The sequence below is a fragment of the Podarcis filfolensis genome (assembly GCF_964270895.1).
Source record: "Podarcis filfolensis genome assembly, chromosome: 1".
NCBI classification, from domain to species: domain Eukaryota; kingdom Metazoa; phylum Chordata; class Lepidosauria; order Squamata; family Lacertidae; genus Podarcis; species Podarcis filfolensis.
In genome coordinates, this window is record NC_139604.1 from 74,080,658 (window position 1) to 74,103,247 (window position 22,590).

The 22,590-nt window shown below is 39.2% G+C and overlaps 1 protein-coding gene across 5 annotated transcripts in view; it reads right to left on the reverse strand.

Annotated features, from left to right (window-relative positions):
• The window catches only part of METTL15 (methyltransferase 15, mitochondrial 12S rRNA N4-cytidine), an 87,859-nt gene that overhangs the window by 59,590 nt on the left and 5,679 nt on the right, over positions 1-22,590 (reverse strand). For 4 of the 5 annotated variants that reach the window (XM_083599661.1, XM_083599659.1, XM_083599658.1 and 1 more), the window contains exons 2-3: positions 18,610-18,929; positions 18,285-18,368 (exon numbers count right to left, since the gene is read on the reverse strand). In XM_083599661.1, coding sequence (XP_083455787.1) covers positions 18,285-18,368; positions 18,610-18,870 — 345 coding nt within the window. In that variant the 5' untranslated portion in view covers positions 18,871-18,929. The remainder of the gene's footprint in view (positions 1-18,284; positions 18,369-18,609; positions 18,930-22,590) is intronic. The other variant, XM_083599662.1, reaches the window with a different exon arrangement.

Sequence of the window (22,590 nt, forward strand, 5' to 3'; positions counted from 1 at the left end):
GGTAAAACCTCAGTGCCTAGGACTTGCCGATCGTATGGTCGGCGATTCGAATCCCCGTGGCGGGGTGAGCTCCCGTCTTTCGGTCCCAGCTCCTGCCCACCTAGCAGTTCGAAAGCACCCCTAAGTGCAAGTAGATAAATAGGTACCGCTTTATAGCGGGAAGGTAAACGGCGTTTCCGTGTGCTGCGCTGGTGCTGGCTTGCCAGAGCAGCTTCGTCACGCTGGCCACGTGACCCGGAAGTGTCTGTGGACAGCGCTGGCTCCCGGCCTCTTAAGTGAGATGAGCGCACAACCCTAGAGTCGGACACGACTGGCCCGTACGGGCAGGGGTACCTTTACCTTAAGAATAAGGTTTGGCCACCTCATGAGAAGAGAAGACTCCCTGGAAAAGACCCCGATGTTGGGAATGATGGAGGGCAAAAGGAGAAGGGGACGACAGAGGACAAGATGGTTGGACTGTGTTCTCAAAGCTACGAACATGAGTTTGACCAAACTGCGGGAGGCAGTGGAAGACAGGAGTGCCTGGCGTGCTCTCGTCCATGGGGTCACGAAGAGTCGGACACGACTAAACGACTAAACAACAACAACAAAATCATCCCAGAAGAAAATTCTCACTCATTTGTAGTTGCTTATTTGGAAAGAATAGGAAGCAACCTTAGACACAGAACCAAACTCTGAAAGAGTTCTAAAAGATCTCCAAAGGTAATATTGTGCACATCCTTATTCTCCTTACAATACATGCTTAGAAGTTACTTTGTGCCGACCCTTCATTTAAAACAAATAAACTGAGCTATTTTAAGAAAGGCAAATGGGATGAGTCCTGTTTCACTTTCCGTATCAGAATCTTCTCAGTGCAAAGGCCTGGTACTCCAGGGTTTCTGTGACAGCACCTCAGAGCAACACACAGGAACATTTGATGCTAATTTTACACCATCTAATTTGTCAGCCCTTGTGTAGAAAAACAAAGTCCCTCTTTTATCAGCATTTTCCCAGCAGCAGAACTCCAAACATGACATCACTCACACTCAAGAAGTAATCCTGAGATATTTATTAGGCCTCCTTATTTAATGGGAATCTTTTTAGTATGGCTGAGGTCCATGGAGATGCCATATTACTCATCTTCAAGGATTGTCAGGGTTTGCCTGAGCTTTTCTTAATATAGGCTCCCACCTGCAACAGACTTTATCTTTAACTTAAAATCGAATCTTCTTAAATTATACAACTTCCCAGTTCTCAAGTAGTAAAATTTGTTCGTTTCCTTGCATAATCAATCAATTATTTAATTTCATGTTCATAAAATCTGAACTTTATATCCAATAACCAGTCTGGTGAAGCTTTTGGAGTGTCACACTTCGACCTGGTATGCCTACTAGATTCAAATCTATGCTCTACCACAAAGATCAGCACAATTCTATAGATGTCTGTTCAAAAGCAAGCTCCACCAAGCTTACTTGGGCTTAATCCCAGGTAAATATAAAATTGAACTGCACTCCAAGCAATTTATAACCTCCACACCCAATTGCTCGGCCTAATCTCCCTTAAAGGGCAGTTGTCCCTCCCCCTCAAATGTAATTATTAAAGCTTTTAAACAATGTACATGAACATGAACATACAAACGCAAAGTATGTTTTCCTGTTTTAATACCATGATGACCAAGCAACACAATCCACAGGTTAATTCATATCCAGGTAACCCCTCCACAATGTCCTATGATACAGTGCATGTAGGCGAGGATCTACATGCAGACAGATACCAACAACAACAAGCTGCAACATATTTTCAAACAGTCACAAGACTCTTTGTTGGTTTTGCTTAAGTACAGTCAGGACAGCAGAACAGAATTTCACTGCGTTTGGAAAATAACCAAATCATAAGGCTTAGAAGTAAAAAGAAAAAACAAAGTTACAATTTTGTCTCATGACATCACAAGAGAATGTTTATCGCCTGCTGATACAAGCAGCCACTCTGGTGTTTTATAGCCTAAGTAATCACTTGGTCCGTGAACAATTACTTATGCCCAGACAAACACTTTTATCAGCTTATAGCTATGGACTCTAATTGAGCCAGTATAAACTTGAACTCTATAGATTCCTTATATAAAAGGAGGAATGAATTCTCAGAATGTAAAGTGGAAGTCAATGTTGCACAACCAAACGGGACTTCTTCCTCTTCCTCTCCCCCCACCCTCCCAACAGCCCTCTGTGCACCCCTCAAATTTGCTTAATTAGATTTAAGGAGTGTGCAAGAGGCTGCAAGGAGGAAGTAAACTGCTCATGCAGAAGCACACAAATGCTGTCAGATTCAACCTGAAACCTTTATTGCTTTGCATTCCAACAATGCTTTTTTTTATTTGTATAGATTTATAAGCCACCTTTCCCAAGGCAGAGGAAATGTTGTTTTGGAAGATTCATAGTTATGCGTCTGAACAAAGGTGCCATTGACTTGTATTATCTTCTTAAGACAGTGGTAAATGCACAAGGCCTACAGTTCCTCAGCCATATATGGCAGCAATTGCTTTTACTTATTGCAGCTGTTCCTTTATTAATTTTATGAAGTGCAAGATGAATTCAGAATGCATATTAATCCTGCTATTTCATAGTACAGAATTTTGGAATTTACTGCATTCTACGATACAATCAGATTCAAGGTGGCTTACAAAGATAAAATATATGCAACAGCCAAAACTAAAAACAAATCTGATAAAGCAAACAGCAGTAAAACTGAACCATGAAAACACAGTCCAGAATTCCCATGAGTGGGATTTGGTTCATGGAAGAAGTGGAGTGGGGAGGTATTTAAACTCCTCCTTCCTTCTGTGCCTGCCTGAAAAGCTGCTCCAGAGGACTGGGAACAGTGTGGAGGGAGATGTGGGGATGAACTGGAGGGGGAATAGACAAGAATTGCCAGCCTCCAATGAGAACCTCTGTAGGGTCTCAGTTTCTTCTTCAGAAGGAGTATATTTAGCAAATGAGTTCTATTTTGAGAAATTTAAAATATGGGAATTCGAAAATTAAAGTTGACTGCGTTTAATATACACGTCTATTTCTGAACAAACACACATAGAGGAGATGGTTGTGTTTCAGAATTGTGCTTCAGAACTGCTGCAATAACTGACCTTTATTCCATTTTTCTGGATTAAAATGGGCAAAGTGGGTTACAGCAATGGAAACAGTGAAGCAGAAAAACTACAAAACTAAAATTTGAATAGTAAGTGTTTACTAGAAAGTGTTGGAGTGGTCTATTGTTCCAAACATATCAACTATTATTGTGTTTGTTTAGTTTGGAAATCATTTCACGCTTCCGTGGAGAAAAAGGTTTAAAATATCCATTTCAGAATTAGCCAGCTATACTTTCCCATTGTGGGAACGCCATAATTTCCTGCAAAGATTTCAAAAGATTAAATGTGAAACTGCCAACCATATTTCAGACATGTAATAAAGTTTATTTATGCAAACAGCATGCTTTTTTATCCACTTAAAGTCCCCCAATGCAGCCAAGTAAAATGAAATGTGATCCAAAAGTTAAATTAAGCCAGGATGGCAATATATGTTTCTAGACCCACTCAAACAAGAGCATGCAAGCATCTGAAGTTCAACATGTTCTTCACCGCTTTCATCCATTTCCAAGGCCAAGTATGACAGTAACACAGCCATAAAATAAATCAATAAATAATATACACAGAGAGAATAAAAAAAAACTCTTACAATGTAGTGTTCCACATTGAATAGGAAGAGATCAACATAATGGTTGAGGACTGCTGGGTTGTAGACTTGCTGAAATAACTGAACTTTTTTCCATTTCTCTGCATGAATGAAAATCCTGTTTGCCTCTAAAGAGAAATGTGAATTCTGATTAAGTGACAACACTGTTTCCCATGGTCCACTTCCATGTCATAGAAGTAGTATCTGGATTTCTGTATCATACAAGTTACTTGGACAGTATATGGTGTTTCCCAAACGAGTGTCATTTATCCTTTAAGGCTGCAATGGGAAATACCCAGATGATCCCAGCAATCTACATTATGTGTTAGGCACACAATGAGCTGGTTTTCATATAACACAAAGCCAAAGAATAGTTTAGCAAGAACAGGCTAGTAAATAGGCTTCCAGACAGATTGCAGGCATTTTATTCCTGCTTGTAAACTAAACCATGGTTTGGGTTAACGTGTCATCTGCAGCCACTGTCATGGTTGGTCTCCAGACAAACGACAGACTGTAACCAGGAAAACCATGAGCTCAGGTGCTTTGCATACTGTGAGCTAAATAATGGCTTGGCTTACAGTAGCCAAGGAGGATCTTGGGAAGAGCGCAAGAGGTAAAATCTCCTCTTCAGAAACCCTCTCATTTGCACAAAGTCATGTGTCATTTACAGTTCTTAAAATGTCCTGATAATAAGCAGGCTCACTATTTAGTTAAGCTGGATTCTGTGCTTTCAAGGCACATTAAGTGTAAGATCAAACTAAACCTGTAGAAAATTGTAAGCAATTTGGCATCTTACTACAACTAGGATTCCTTACATAAAAATTACTTGGAAAGTGGACTCCCGTTCTTTAAGTTATACCCAATAAAACAGTAGGACTTATATATATATATTTATTCTACCACTTCAGGTGATTATAAGTAAAAAATTGTGAATATACATAGAAAGAGCTATATCGCCCTACTGTGTACAGGTGTTTAGCTAGTTTTAATATTGCAGATAATCAACTTCACACCTAACATAATTAAAAATGCACAGCAATTACAGTCCATTTGCAAGACAGTTTTACAACTCTGCTTGCTCCTCACACAAAATTTAAAAGGTAAATTGCATGCTTCCAATTAGTCTTTCAAATGCAGTTTCATAAACTTCAAATTAGCAGGCAAAAGTCTGCAAACTGAGCTTGGCGTTACAAACTAATGAGCAAAACCACCTTGAGGGGCATGTTAGTCATCACTAGACTTAGTCACCTTGAAGACAGAAAGAAATACTGTATATCTTTATATAATTCACAAATCTATTGATTAAAAACATATCTAAATTATATAAAATTGATTCAACATACTCTACTGTGCACTTAAGTAGGCTTATGTTAAATTGTATTTTAAGTGGTTTGTCACATTATTTAGAATCATTCCAATTATTAAGAGCTTAATAATTAGTTAAGAAACTATCAGTTAATAAACTATAAGCCAATTATTTGAGCAAATTTTCCCAACAATTATTCAAACTCAATTTAATTCTGATAATATTTGTAAGAAACTTGTGAGAGGGGGGCAGCGAGAAATCAATCAATTAAAAGCTATGGGTAGAATTCAACATCACACTCTTCCAAGTGTTCCATCTGCACTAGCAAATCAGCTTGCCAGACAGAAGTTCTCCCTTCCCTGCCCCATGCACTGTTCTGAGGATTACGCTTGATCCCCCAGAGTCAAATTGGAGGCGGGGTACAGGGAATGAAGGGAGATATGTCCCATTGCTTCAGTGGCAGTATTTGTGCAGGTATTCTATGGAGGGCCGCCATTTTATGTCAAGAGTGCTCTGATGGTGTTTCCTGCTTGGCAGGGGGTTGGACTCAATGGCCCTTGTGGTCTCTTCCAACTCTATGATTCTATGATTCTATGATTTTCCCATTTCTGCATTGATTGTTCAGAGCAAGAGACAGAGAAATCCACCACCCACCCACCCTGGTATACATTTTTGGCCGCTGAATATTTGGAATACTGAGGACTGCAATACGCATTTTGATGGATGTTTTTAAATTGTACTTGCTGTTGTCAATTAAAACAAACAAACAAACCACTCCTATCAACTGAAAACACCAGCCTGATTTCCTGAAAGAGTCCCACCTTGTGGGATAAACTGCTTTGTGAAAGTGATATTCCGGAATATAATTATACAAATAACACAGGAAACATTTTCAACCACAAATTCAAAAACTACACCGTGGCAATAAAGATGTCTTCCTTTCAGTTGAAACTAACAATGTATGGCAAATTCTTTTCCATCACACTGTAGCCAGGAGTGACATCTGTAGATTTGTGCACACCTTCAACGGATAAGAACTTGTGCAAACAAAGGATAATTTGGTATTTGTGTACTTAGGATTACAGGAAAGCTTTCTCAAAAGCACCTTGGCAGAAGATTTTGTGGTCTTTCTGTATCTGAAAACCTTATCTTTCGTTTATAATTCTGTTTATGTCTGGTGATAAAACAAACACACATTAAACTTTTTACCTTTTCAGTTTAAATAGGTAGTGATCTCCAACCCACACTCCAATGCTCTAGCTCAAAGTTGGGGGCAATATAGGTGTGGGGTTTTTTTACAAGTGTATTGCCAAGGAATCCGGAATGACTCAGTTGCACAGGGCCAAACCAGCAAGTCCCTGCCATTCTTTCAAGCTCCACAGTTGGAGCTGGACATGCGAACATGGGGTTGTCCTGAGTTCAAGAAAGGTATAGCACCAATAATGGGAGAGGCAGAGTCCTGGTGACTACAGCTGAAATCTCTTTATGTTGTGTAACGTTGACTAGGTCCTGCTTTTAGCATTTGGGACCTACTGCAAACTCTGCCCCCAGGCAAAAAAAGAGACTTCTATATCAATTACGTATTTCACTGTACGTGAAAGTTCAACTCTCCTTGAAATCTAATGTGGTACACAACACAAACATGTCACTTATTTATGGGGAATCCTTTGACAGCAATTGGCTCAGCTGCTGTGATGTAATGGAATTAGACTCACCATTTACACATTGCCAAAAAACATGATGCAGATTTGGGTGTAAATTTAAGAAATGACTATGGTTAAGAAGAAATACACCTCATCATAGTGGGGAAGACTACGACCAATTTCACGCAATTTCAAGTTGTCTCTGATCATCAAAAAATTTAACACAAGCAACCTTACTGCATATGTCATTGGTGAAACTTCTAATGATTTTAACACAGCTGGATAATGTTCCAAGTAAGCAAATCCTGGTTGATCATTTCACCATCATTCAACACAGAAAAATGGAGACTAAAGGCATTTCTGTGTCGTTCCATGGTAATCTTGGTAATAAATGTAGCAGCATGAAAGGACCTTTTAAGGCAGAAATCTATGAAATTCAGCATAGGTATTTCAATAAATGAACTCTTAGATGCTATGAAGAAATACCAAAATTAACTTCACAAAAACACATACAGCAGGCATAGGCAAACTCGGCCCTCCAGATGCTTTGGGACTACAACTCCCATCATCCGTAGCTAACAGGATCAGTGGTCATGGATAATGAGAATTGTAGTCCCAAAACATCTTGAGGGCTGAGTTTGCCCATGCCTGGCATACAGCAAAACTGCCCCAGAGTGATCATTTAAAAACAGTGGTTAGCGATAAGCACTTAGATCCATTGGAGATGTAATATATAACCAACCTTAGCACTAACCTAAAGTTACTGCCTGAACACTAGAAATTTCTGATTCCACAGAGAAACTCTGGTCCCAGAGACTATATACTGGAAGAAGCCCTGCAAAGAAAGAGGCTGGAGAGGTGGGGAAACAGCCTATTTTATCTATTTATTTGGAAAATTTCTAAACCACACCTTCATCCAAACATGGATTCCATGGCAATGCAAGCCCACACATGGTTAGCCATCAGCTTCACATCCTGGTTTAGGCATTTAGACATGATGTAAGCCAGCTCTAAGGAAAACAAACCAAGGTTAAGTCTATTATCTTGGGCTAGAGTACAGGGCTAGAGTAGTAGTTCAATACAGCTGTTTGAATACTTTGGCCATGTGCTTTCCAGGAAGTAAGCACTTCCAACAGAGCAACGCTGACCAATGAATATTCCTCTACTCATTTATTTTTATTAATTTATTTCTGGCCCACCCTTCATTTAAAGACTGCAGGGTAGCATACAAGATAATACAAACCCATACCATAAAAAGGAGGAATCTTAAAATACCATAAAATTTAACATTTAGATAAAGTAACTGAGGAAGCAATCTCAAAGATTCAAACATATGTAGCCCAAGTTTAAAAAGTGTGTTTACAAAGGCACCTAAAGACAATTCTGAGGGGCCAATCATACCTCCAGCAACAGGGGGTTCCATTAATGGGATGCCACTGTTTAGGCAAAATGGCACCTGATCATTACTGAAATTGTAATGAGTAAAAATAGTTATAGTCTAATAGGCAAACTTGGCCCTCCAGATGTTTTGGGACTACAACTCCCATCATCCCTGACGACTGGTCCTGTTAGCTAGGGATGATGGGAGTTGTAGTCCCAAAACATCTAAAGGTCCGAGTTTGCCTATGCCTGGTCTAATGTAACACAGGTTCAGCTTAATATTCTTTGTTCTCAACCTTTTGTCTCACCTTTTTCTATATATTTTGTGGTGAGGGGTAGCTGAATCATACAGAAGAGGCAGTGAGATGGTTTCAGTGTGAAAGAGAAATATATTAATGGCATTTGGAATCTCTTAAACCTTCCTCAAGGATAATAATAAAATGAAAATTACCAAATGAGTAAAAGATTATGGTTAAGTAATTGAAAATATTAGCAAGCTATATATGCCACATTTATGAGCCACTGAGCTTCATTTTGTACTAATTCAAATATTAACCATAATTGGAATTCTTAGGATAACATATACTCAAGATGAATTATTTACTTTTTAGTAATAATAATGTCGTGCTTCTGAAATTGCTTTGACCACTAAACTATACTGGGTATGGGGCACATTGTACAGTTCTGATAATTGAAATTTAATAGAAAGGTTTTGCAAAGGAGGTCAGTGAACCTGCTTTCCTTTTGATCTTTCATCCTTGCGGGTGCTTGGATATTTCTTTAGTAAGAAAAGTTTTGCTGGATGAGTCAGTGCACTGAGTCATAGGCAGCTTGAAGCCTGTAGTGCTATAGACTAATTGGTAACAGTCTCAAATTTAATTAAAGCATAGTTGTCAGCTCGGATTACTGACTGACAATCCTACAGAAGTATTTTGTTTTTTAGGAAACTTGTTTTAATTGTTCTTTTATATTAAAGGTATTTTGTTTTCAGTTCCAAATCCCGTTTAATAGGAAAAGGAGTTGTCCTTCTACTTTTCTGTATCTTCATTTATTTCCTAACATTTTCCAGAGCTGCCAAGTACTGTATCACAGCAAATGGCTTGCATGCCCCTTTAACCACATTCATTGAGCAACGTTCTCTATCCCTGACCTTGCCCCATCCTAAACGATTTAGCCAAAGTCTTATTATATTATTTTCATAGCTTCAATCTGAAGAAAAATGTGTATCATGTCTTATCATGTATCATGCCCAAACTGTTCCATAAGACGAGCCCTCCTGCATCAGAGCAACAGCCCGTCTGGTTGCCAAATGGATGCCACCGGGAAGCTCACAATCAGGACTTGAAAGCAATACCCCTCCTTCCTTTTCTTCCTCTCAACAACTTGTATTCACTGGCACACATTCTCGGAACTGGAAGGTTACATATGCACATCATGAAAAGCAGTTTTTGATAGACTTACTTTCTGTGGATTTGTCTAATTTCCAGTGGAAGGCATCAAAGCTATTGGCCATCACATCTTAAGGTAGCAAATTCCATAGTTTGACTATGAACGGAGTGAAGAAGTACTTCCATGTGTCCGTCATGCATCTACCACCAATCACTTTCACTGGATAACCCTGAATTCTAGCATTGAGAGTAGAGGGAAAATGTCTCTCTTCACTTTTTTCTCTACGCAATGCCCCCTTGCTCCTTTTTACTAAACGAAAATGCCATAAACTCCTAAATGTTATGTTGGCATCTGCTCATTTTCACAGATGACATTTCAGGCAGTAGATTTCAGATTTTCAGGTTTACTTAGAAGAAAGTATATAAAAGTAAACTTGGAAAAATTAGAACAATCTGATAATAGTCTTTTGTCTTTTTCTACATTACATAGTTACATCATTTCCTGTATCAGAGGCGTTTAGGAGACGAGAAATACATTTACACTGTTTAAATTTTACAGTAAGAGTACTAATAGCAATAAAGAGCTGCTATGAATCATGCTAGATGATTGGTGCAATCATATTAATAGAAATAGAAGTTAAATGAATCTTCTGCAGAGGCAAATGCTCATTGTTCCTCATATGCTCAAATGTGAGAATTAAATTGTTGAAGATACTAACACATGACATTTCTGGTTCAACAGAAAGGACCACAATCAACCGTCCATGTACCTACTGATATTATTTCCTCAACGTAATTCCCCTGTGAAATTGTCAAGATGCTTTCTAGACCCTGAAAATTTTAAGCAGTTGGTAATTGTTTGACTTTTTAAAAATATGTATTTTTACCAAGTGCTAATTAAAGGGTAACTTTTCTGAAACATACATGAGTCAAGCGCATATGCCAATTGAGAAATAGATTTCCTTCCTCCATACAGAACTATAATTACATCCCTATCCTTAAACTTCAACTGTCCAATCCGAACCAGGTCTATTCAGAAGCAATGATTCTATGTTTCTATGATTGTAAGTCATATTGAATTCAGTGGGGCTCTCTCTCAGTTAAGCAGTGTTAGATTGCAGCCTAAATTGTTCATGTGACCGATAACACTTTCCTAAGCAGGCTTACTCAAATGTAAACATCCCATAGTTTAATAAAATTTACTTTCAGTTAAGCGTTTATAGGTCTGCAGCCTAAATCTAACAGTTTTGTTGCATGATAAATATGATGCACTCTACCATAATATTCTACATAAACTTGATTGTGCTAAGATGATTTTCATAACAAGATTGCTTTTTTCTTCTGAATTTGCAACTCCCTCCAGATATAAAAATGTGGCGCATGGTGGGGAGGTGTCATATTATTAACCAACTTTGAAAGGTACAGATATATACTGATAATGAATATTCACTGCATCAATCAGAATTTAAAAAAATAATTATTTTATGAATGGAAAAATTATAAAAAGATGCATCTTATGAACTTTAAATTATACATTACTTGCTGGATTTAATAACTTTGTCTCTCATATGAAATGGCTTATGCCCAAATAATAGTTATGCCACAATAACTACTGTTATCTCAAAACAGCACTTTAGTATATAATGTTTTAAAACTGTTGTTTTTGTTGTATTAATTCACAAGTCAAATAAAGACATTCTATTTATCAATTATTTCAGATACAGTCTATTCACACAAAAGTAGAAGCTACATAAGAAGATACCAGAATTTTATCAGGTTTTTCATGTCACAGTTCTTAAGCCCAATCATTATTTGACTCTTGAAATTTCATATATTGATTTAAAACTATGCAGAAAAAGAATACCGAGAAATAAGAAACATGTAAAAACATGATTGAACAAATATTGGGAAACATTGTACTGATTCTATATGCATAACTACCACTCTTCCAGCTCAGAATTAGCTTCCAGTGAAGTCATGTATGGTTAAAAAATTGCCTGTCCCTGGGACAACTTTAATTCCAGCATTTTTTTACAATACGGATGGTTTCAGTGGCATTTGTGTCACTAACTTTCATGGCACAAAGTGTTAATGTTCTCCTAGGACTATCTGGTGCGATAGAAAACTGAAAATCTAAATCACTGTGTGTAAACTGGTCCTCAAATATTTATAAAGCTAGCCAGTCCTGGGAAGAGTATAGAACCACTTATTCCTATCACTACTTCTGGGAGCAGTGTCTCATTCAAAAGACTTAAGATTACTTTCTTGTGAGTAGTTTTGCCAAAGAAGTGCTAAGACTAATGCTGTAGCACAGAGGGAAAGCGTACACAGCGTCATTTACAAGCTGAGTCATCCCACAGCACTGCATCTTTTTTATTATAACATAGTGCCTTAAATAGGCTCCTGAAATACTATCATTTGTTACGTGATATATAGTGATAGCAGCAAGCTAACTTAGTATCACAGGAAAATGAGATCAAGTGCATACACAGCACGGCTCTCAGTGGGCAGACCAAGTGCCTTGCTGTTTTCTTTCTTGGTAGAAGCTACAGGTTCTCCTTCAGTAGAAACGTACATAGGGAATTGCAATGACGATGGTACCAAGAAGGTCTAACTGCTGAGAACCAAAGTACAAGTACAAAGTCTAGACAGGTTATGAAACGCTATAGCAGGATCTGTGTAGCTCAAACTGCTCAAAACTTCTGTGTATCAAGCTGAAACTCTGAACGCATTTTGCACACTGCAATGTAAGTGAACACCTGCACAGATCCATCAAAGAATAATTTTAATATTTTATCAGGCTTTTTTTGCCACTTATTGGTATTTGGGAACACACTTTGTGAACCACATTTGCAATAAAGCCAACACCCTAAAACAATGGTACCGCTATCTTTGAATTCGTGCAAAAATTCACAACACCAAGAACAGCAGAAGGCTCTGTGCAGGCCATTGCATTTGTGAAGCCTTCCAGTCTCCTGTTTTATCTCACTGATTATTGGTGCTATCAGAAAAGCTGCACTCATTGCCCGGTAGGCAAGAGCAAGAGAGGAAAAAATCCACATGAAAGCTAAGTTGCTAGATGCAACCGTTGGTTTTCGCACTCAAAGCTACAGTAGATGCCTGCCCACCAACCCAATCTTGGCAGGCACATCACAGGTTCAGAGCCATGACATTTTATTCTATAAAATGTTGCAACTACATTCATGTCTTCATAACAACAAGACTGTATTGAGCAGTTATGCTTCTGAAGCATTTTATACTAGGTATAACAAATAAATCCCAGCATATCACCATGTGTACATATGCTATAGTAAAAGATAAACTGAAATGATCCCTGAAAATTCCTTCATACGGCTGCATATCCTAAGCCTGCTGCTTTATTTGCAGAAGCAGCTATTTCCGCACAACTTATCAAAACTTCATACTTCAGTTAAGAAGACCAGAATTTCTGAGGTAGTAAGATGTGAGGAAATATAATCTAACATTTCATCCTCATATACTGTCCCCTATTTGGAGGCTGAGATGCAAGCTTCACAGATACATAACAGATAATATGATGTGCCTGGATGGTGAGGCCATGAACCATAGGAATGGAATGTATACCTAAATGTCCTATCAAGGAAGTCCCACTTTAAGTCCCAGATTTCAGAGAGAAATCTGCTCAACTGTCTCCCACTGAAATCAATGGGACTAAAAATGCTTATCTTTGAATTATGGCCAATCATCCTTATTTGCTGGCTTGCAATATGTAGCTTAAGTAGAGGCTGCTTTTTAAAATAACCTATACAAATCACTTCAATTCAGGCAGAACCTGTATGAGTTAGCAACAGCACAATCTGATACACGTCTACTCAAAAGCAAGCTCCAAGCGAGTATAGGATTGCAACCCAAGTTGTCTTTAATATTTAGCTGAAACTGTAACATCGCAAAGCAGTTATGGCATAGCTTACTATATCACGCTGCAATCTTATTTATGCACACTTATCTGGAAGCAAGCCCCATCACACTCAATGGGATTTAGTTCTCAGGAAACCTGATGATGGTGAACTGTTGGTCAACCAATGGCAAAGCAACCCAAATAAACAAATGTTTTCAATGGCCGAGAAGACCTAAAATTGACAGCTGCTCCCACTACTCTGCACAAGCCATTGCACAATTCAAAATTACCGTATTTTTCGCTCGATAACACGCACCTGACCATAACACGCACATCGTTTTTAGAGGAGGAAAACAAGGGAAAAAACATTCTGAATGAAACAGTGGATGTATCATTTTTGTGCTTCATGCTGTGGCCACAGACATGTGATCTGATGGTGAATTTGGGGTGACCCAATGCAAAAATCCTGAGAATCCCTGTGGATCCATGCTTTGTAACCACGTTTTTGCACCATTGCAGCCCCAGGCAACAGTGGGTGTGTGATTTTGGGGGGGGGGGGCAGGCTGTAGCCATGGACATGCTATGTGATCTGATGGTGAATTTGGGGTGACCCAATGCAAAGATCCTGAGGATCCATGTGGATCCATGCTTTTTAACCACATTTTTGCACCATTGCAGCCCCAGGCAACAGTGCGTGTGTGATTTTTGGGGGGCAGGCTGTAGCCATGGACATGCTATGTGATCTGATGGTGAATTTGGGGTGACCCAATGCAAAGATCCTGAGGATCCATGTGGATCCATGCTTTTTAACCACATTTTAAGTGGGGAAGGAAGGAAAAATACAGAATGGACAAGGAGCACGAGAGGGGTGTGCAGAGAAGCAGCTGGCTAAGAATGCAGGAGAGGGGTATAACGGGAGGGAGGAAAGGAAGGCAAAAGTTTTCCCTCACCTACCCACCCAAGCCAGCCAGCTCTCTCTCTCTCTCTCTCTCTCTCTCTCTCTCCCTCCTGCATGTTTTCAGCAGCACCGGAGCACAGAGACGACACTCTGCTTTCCCCTCTGCTTGCCTGGAGGGGAGGGGCTTTCCCTGCTCTTTGTTCCGTTTGAGCAAACACAGCAAGGAAACAGAGGAGGGTGGGCAGTAAGACCCTGAGGCAGAATGCAGGAAAGCAGCCACTTCCTCTTTTCAGGTTTCCCTTCTCCGAGACGCGCGATTTGATTTTTGCCTGATTTTTTTTGCCATTTGGCTCCAGGGACCACACATTCGCTCAATAACACGCACAAACATTTCCCCTTCCTTTTTAGGAGAAAAAATCTGCGTGTTATAGAGGGAAAAATACGGTATGACACAAGAGAATTTTACAAAAACAGATTTCACTTAGTTCCCCCTCGCCATTTTTTATTTTACAAAATGCAGCTCCAACATCCATGGAAGACCTATGGGAAAAGGCTTCCTTTCTTCTCCGAAGCCTTTTATACTAAGAATTCTTCTCTCATAAGCTATCTACCTTCCGTCCCACGAAGGGGTGTGTGAAGTTACCTGCATTTTTTCTCTGGCACACTGAAAAGCAGTTCTGGAGCAGGAACAATTTCTAGCCAAGAAAAAAAAGAGCCATTAGGGGAAAGGTTTAAGATGCCTCCAGCTCTGGTCTTCTTCCATGGAGGACTGCAGCTTCATTTTGTAGGAGGAAAAAAAGAGTCCGGGAAAAGCTGCATGTGATTTAGTGCCATGCATATTTTGGCCCCCGGCTCCCAGAGAAGCTAGATACACTTAACATCAACACGGAGGCTGAAATAAACAATGGTAAAGAGACATCAATGTGGGCATCTCATTGCACAGCCTGTACATTTTAAGACCAATGCTACCAGTCCCTTCTCAGCTCCAGCACACCTACACTTCATCCATTATTTTGCAGCCCTCCCACACTTATTTGCTTTGCCCATTACTGGCTGTTATCGCAAGCCAAAAAAAAAAAAATGAACAAGAAGAAAAATAAATGTCCTCCAGCCATTTAGCTACAGGACCCTCCAAATCACAGAAGATGAGGGACAGGCACTAGTCAAGGTATGAAGTATTATGGGTGGTTTTGGCTCCACAACCAGATGTGCCTATAAAAAGGTTGTGTTGATTTGACCTTTTGTATTATTCACTACAGCTCTGTACATACTAGCACAGAACCTTTGGGGAACTAGAACAAAAATACCCTAAAATAATAGTTAATATAGCAAGTTTTACAGGAAGTATGTTTCAGCCGGCTTACTGCAGTAGGCGTTCCATTGAGAAGAAAATGAACTAAAAAGGGAGTGACTCATTCATACAATGTACTTCAGAGAATACTGCACAAAAGGGATTTGGGAGGAAAGGGTTCTAAAGCAATGGGTAGATACTTAAGAGTTTGCCTGGAAATCCAATCCCTTACATTAAGTGAAAGTTTTCCCACAGGCAAGAGCAAAGAGTTCAAACCTATTTCAAAGAGCTCTGATCCCATCACCCAAACAAACCAGTATGCTCTTTCTTCATTTTCTGCTATGATACATATTTTGTCAAATATATTCAGTACCTATGAGATAGTTACAATTTGTGCCGTCAAGCCTGCAAAAGGAACAATGTGCTAAAACTGCATTAGAGTAGGTCAAGAGATGGAAGGAATTGGAAAACGTAGTTTCTGTCTATCACAGAAGCAGCCTACATTTTATAAGCAACCATAAGGCAAGCAAGTTTTGGCCTTGATTACTGATCTCAACTTTAATGAAGAAACTGGCCAAATAATATTAACTCTTTGTGCAGTATTTTGCCCAACAAACTTGGCTGGCACTCATACACTACCCTCCATGTCAGAATCAGAATACTTGCCATCCCCTAAGATAGGAGGATATAAACAAAAATACAGAAAAATAGTACCTGCTTTCATTCTACATCATCGTAACTGCATAGCTGTACTCTAAAGAGGCATAACAAAAATCCACTGGTGTGTAATAAAGGTACTTTGAAGATACTATCATTTACAGAAGCATATAAGTGGCAGCCATTCATGGTTATGAAACAGCATTTAAAGTTCTGAAGTATCAGCGTCCCTAGCCAACACTGAGACTGAAGCCATAGCACAAAATGACCACAAAATTCTTCCAGAGGGGCAATCCTGAGTATATAAAGTGGCTGCTGAAGCTTGAAGTTACAGATTAGACAGACCAGAAATTCACATATCCCTTTAAGCATAATATTTTATATATATATATATATATATATATATATATATATATATATATGAATAAAATCACAACTTCTGCAGACAATATCAGACAATAGAGTAACACAAAGTATAAAACATTGGTTATTTTTTTAATAATTACAGTTTTGGTGCTTAAAGGAGAAAACATTGATGATCCTCTGCCAAATGGAGCCTCACATTTTGCTTCACTAACACATAAATCTTTGTGAAGCACACTTTTGTGGCTTCCAGTATCATTTACCACTGAATGTGAAAACAAATATGATTTTTTTCTAATCCCGTATTGTTATTATTATTATTTAAAAGCCATATGGTGCAAGTATTTCTAATCATTCGTGTTTTCACTCTGAAACTCGCAGTTGACTTTGCCTGAAATCTATACACATTTACCTGGGAGTAAGTACCACTGAACTTTACTTTCTTATAGTTAAAAAAAGGTAAAGGTAAAGGACCCCTTGGTGGTTAAGTCCAGTCAGAGGCAACAATGGGGTGCGGCAGTCATCTCGCTTTTCAAGCCATGGGAGGCAGTGTTTGTCTACAGACAGCTTTTCGGGTCATGTGGCCAGCACAACTACACTGCTTCTGGAGCAACGGAACACTGTGATGAGTGCCAGGGCACATGGAAATACCATTTACCTTTCCACTGCAGGGGTACCTATTTATCTATTTGCACTAGTATGCTTTTGAATGGGTAGGTTGGCAGAAGCTGGGACAGAGCAACAAGAGCTCACCACCACTGTGTGGATTCGAACTGCCAAACTTCTGATCAGCAAGTCCAAGAAGCTCAGTGGTTTAGACCACAGCCACCCGCATCCCAAGACTTTCTTATAAGCAGGCATGCACAGGATTTCATTATTAGGAACAATAAACAAGCTGCACAATTCTGAATTGTCATAGCTCTCAGAAGTCTCACTGGAACCAGTAGCATCGAATGCAACATACAACAAAATAATAATAATCAAAAATTCATATGGGAATAGCTTAAGAAATAGATTTTCTTATATCTCTGTATAGTTAGAGATGGTATGTTAATACACAGATTATCACAGGACTTTTCAGTGTGTGTGTGTTTAATGTTCAAAAGCCTTTTGGAAGCCCAACTATGCCACGTCTACCTCATTAAAGACCAACACAAAGTTTGTTCAGCTTCATTGAAAGCTTCATCTTGCTTCAGAAATCCTTTCACACTTTATTTTTGTCTTGTTGGCCAGCTGAAGGCTTATGAATCTTGTAAGAACCTGGAATGTTGGGCAGGGCAGGGGGAGTCCAAATTGGATGACATTATATACGGAGGTGTCAGAATCAATTGTTGAAAGTTCTTCAAGGAATATGCCCTGGTCATCCTCAAGGATGTAGATAGGGTTCTGTGAGATCCACCAAAGCTAATGTGGAGCCTGGCCATCTCTGGTGGTGAAGGTCAGCAAGGAAGAACATGGTGAGCCACAAAAATTAATGCCTCTCTTGATGAGGGTAGGATTTCTCCTGTACTAAGAGGTGATGATCTGCCCACTTTTTAAAACTTTAGACAGAGATAGCCTGGCCAGGTTTAAGTCCACATACAACATTTCTTTTGGAAAAAAGTTGTGCAACATGTGGTGGCTGAACAGCTATAGGCATTCCTGGATTTTAAAAATCCTTCCTTGATCTCTGTCCATCTGGTTTCCAACCTGGATATGGGATGGATACAGTTTTGACAGCTCTGGTAGATCTCTATTCTGAAATATACATGGGAAATGTTTCCCTATTGATCTTGCTCACCCTTTCTATGACTTCTATGTTGGACTTTCTGACAACTTTTAACTTGCATCTCACGCTAGATCCTGTGGCCTCCCCTCCAGTCAGCTTCATATAGAAATAGAGAAGTACTGTATTATCTTACCACGATCATCATCATTATCAACAACAACATTGTTGTAGTAAGCAAAATACATTCAAGTCAATCACAAATCAGTTCAGTACAATAGAGAATCTTCAAGGACATAAATTACAGAACAATTTCATCTAAAACTTACTCTAGCTGTAAAATAAAGCCTGCAATTCTTTATTATTATTCAATCTACTTTGAAAAGAAATTTCAACTTACCTGTCCTTTACGTGGTGCTAAAAAATTCACAACTTCCTCAACCATAACTGGTATATGCCGTTGTTGATAGTCTTCATTGTCTACTCCGCCATTTAAGTATTCAGCACCATGCAAATGCAATTTTTCTTCAGTTTCACATTTACGGGTTAATGAAGAGTGTATATTTTTTACCCATGTACCTAAGCAATTTGGGCTAGATCTAACTAAACTGTGAAAAGGAAATCGGTTGCAGGTCTTGCATAAATACAGCAGCTGGTGCATATTGTAGGTAAGTTTGATTGAAGGGCAGGGTATAAAAATAATAAAACAAAGAAGCCACCCTGGGGAAAAAACATATTAGAAGTCAAAATTCACATTTTTAAAATGGCTTGTATTAAAAGAAGAACTGTATAAAAGCAATAGTAATTTGTTTTACTAATCAGCACAAAAAGATTTCAGTGCCAGTAAATGTTGCAAGATGCTATTTAACGTATGCCACTAATGATACTATTGTATTTGGCCAACTCTAGTACTTGCAAGTACTCCACTAGCATAACTTTACAACCTGAGCATCTGTTACAAATTCAACTGTTCTCAATCACAGATCTATTCAAATATAAACCATATTGACATATATGCCTCATTGAACACAGTGTAGATTGGGGACGCCCAAACTGCTCCTAGTTCAAAAAGATTCAAACATAATTGGGTCAGTATTGAGCAGTAGCCAGAACATGATGCTTGGATAACAGAAACCCTGCTTTGCAGTCTGATTCAGTCATGAAGTTCACTGACTTGCTCTGGGAAAATCACTGTCTCTTAGTCTATATTCCATCTCAGAGTTGGTGTTAGCAAAAATGAGCTAAGAATTTACTCTGCAAAATACTATTAAGTATATAATACCTTTCCAGGATTAAACTTATAAATAGAAGGCAGACATTATCATGGAGAAAAATATGGAGGATATCCTATGTTTGCAACCTCATAGGATTGCCTGTGTGCTACATGAACATTTCATTGTACATTCTTGTTCTCAATCTACATCATGGTAGCAATACATGAATGTTCTTTTAGAAATGGGATTCTTTATGCGGCTTGAGGATATGAACTGTCTGCTTCAACATTTGAAACCTACTACAGTCATACCTTGGTTCTTGAATGGAATCCGTTCTGGAAGTCCGTTCGACATTCGAAAACAAAGCCATGGCTTCTGATTGGCTGCAGGAGCTTCCTGCACTCAAGTGGAAGCCGTGTCGGACTTTTGGGTTCCAAAGAACATTCGCAAACCAGAACACTCACTTCTGGGTTTGTGGCATTTGGGAGCCAAAACGTTCGAGTCACAAGGCGTTCGAGAACCAAGGTATAGCTGTACCTGGCCTGCTGATCTATGCAACATATTAAATGGGTTTATGAGGTAGCTATGCTTCAGATGATGAGATGCCGCCCTGAGACCTCCAGGTAGAGGGCAGTATATAAATTCAATTAATATAATAATAATAATAATAATAATAATAATAATAATAATAATGCCCTCTGAATTGCAGTTTTTGTTTGTTTTTTTAAGGCATATTTGCCTCAGAGGAATCTATCCCAATCTGGTGGATTTGAGCAATATTGCCCACTGTAAAACATGCCACTTTGGGGAAAAGTTTTAGAGTGGGTAGTAGCAGCTCAACTCAGGATGATGCTGATTATTTAGATTATTCCAGGCTGGGTTCAACCTAATTTCAGGACCTTGTTCACCCTGATAATGACATGCACCAGGAGGGTGAAACACAATCCTACTGATTATCTTGTGTTTTTCAATACCATCAGCTATGATACTTTTCTAAGCCACGTCATTAGACTCCCATTTGTCATCTCCCTCCAAGTATTTCTCCAGAATCTGCCACCCCAGGTCTGACACTGAAAGCGCCAAGGGACTCGTGACAACTGCTGTCCAATACCATGCCTTCCGATTATATTGTCATCCATGTTGTTTCACTTTGACATCATTCTACTGGGAAAGATAATCCATTCAGTACACTGAAAATACTCAACTTTATCTCTTGCTTCCACCAGCCAACCCCAGCGGGGATACTATGGAAACCCCGAATCAGTGTCTAGGGACAGTGCTAGTGTAGATGCAGGTGAAAATCCAGTGACTAGAAGTTTTGTGGCTCTGGACATAGATATGCAATCTGTTTTGGATGGAGTTAACACTCTCATAGAGTAGGCCAGACCCAGCAGGCTCTTCTTATGTTCTTAAGAATCAAGTATATATAAAAGTCCAACTGGATCCAACATTATCACTGAATGGCCAGGTTACATAAGTAACTATGAACACTTTTACCAGCTTCAGATGGTTCACCAGCTACAGCCCAGCTAGCCTCAGTCATCCATGCACTAGTTAGATCTAGGCTGGACTATATAATGCTGTCTACACAAAGCTGCCTTTAAACGCAGTTTGGAAACTAACTGGTGAAAAATGAGACTGCCAAAATGTTTGTAGGAGGAGGATTATGAGTAACAGTTTGCAATTTGTTTCCAGACTCAATTGAAAGTGCTGGTGTCAAACTCTAAAGCGTTAAATGATCTAGTACCAGGTTATCTGAAGGGCCACGTCCATCCATATTAAACTAACTGAGCCCTAAGATCAGCATCTGCAGTCCTCTGCTTTCTGCCCCCCCCCCCCCAATTAGTAAAGATTACATTGGCAGGGTCTTCTAAATGTGCAACTGCCTTCTGACTCTTTCTCATCACAAGCAATCTTTGAAAGGTTTTTTTTATTGTACAAGGATTTTTCTGAGTATCTTTTTTTGCTTTTGCAATGTTGTTTGGTGGTTTTGTTACTGTTTCTGTTATTTTTATTTTTATTCTGTGAGCCACCTTAGAGAGAAATATTTTTAAAGGCAGTATATCAACAATTAGAATAAATAATGGGCTTAAATTGACTGAATTGTTGGATTGCAGTCTACAGCTTCCCCGACAGTAAAACCCTCAAGGGAACACAAGAGTGTGCAAGAATACAGAAGCTGAATGGAAAAAGAACAAATGTCTGTTGAAAATGTTAAAATAAGGAGGTAGCAAGAAAAGTGCAGGAATAGCTACAAGGAACCTATGGAGATCAGGCACACTAATAGAGGGCTGCTGAAAAGAGAATGGCATGACAGCCCAGTGACTGCTGAAGAGGCCTTGGGGAAAACGGATGGATTGTCCACATTTCTGCTGCAGGTGCAAGGAAATAATTTCCTTCCAGTTCTCCAATACATTTGTCACAGCAGTGTCAGACCTCATAGCATCTCTTGTATCCTTCTTCTTTGCAGCTTGCAAGGATTTCCCCCTCAGCGGCTATCCCGTTATCCGGAAGCACAATTCAATACAATGCTGACTGCTATGAGATCATAGAATGCAGGGCAAATGAGTTCCATTAAGTTTAGTAGAGCATACTCTCAAGTATGTATACACAACTGAAGTCTTAGAATCAAAATATATACAGTGGTACCTCTGGTTACAAATGCTTCTGGTTATGAACACTTCAGGTTACGAGCTCTGCTAACCTGGAAGTAGCTGCTCCTGGTTGCGAACTTTGCCCCAGGATGCAAACAGGAGGCGTGTGCGCACAGCGGGAAGCCCCATTAGCGAAAGCACGCCTCAGGATAAGAACGATTTCATCTTAAGAACGGACCTCCAGAACGAATTAAGTTCGTAGCCAGAGGTACCACTGTAGTTGGGAAAAGCTGGAGGTCAGGCAGTATATTATAACTGGAATACAGCAGGTTCCTTCCTTTTGAACAGAGGTCTTTACGCTTGAAAAAATGTTTTGAGGCTTACAGAAGTATAACTCTGACAATACATGCAAATAAGCTGGAATCCCACAGAACAGCAGAGACGAAATCAACTCACATAAAGCTTGGCTTTACTTCATTGGACAATATCTGTGTTGATAAATTCATATCATAGGGCTGTGCTATTATGCACTCTGTGTGAGGCTTCTCTTAAGGAAGGTCTGGAAACTGTAGT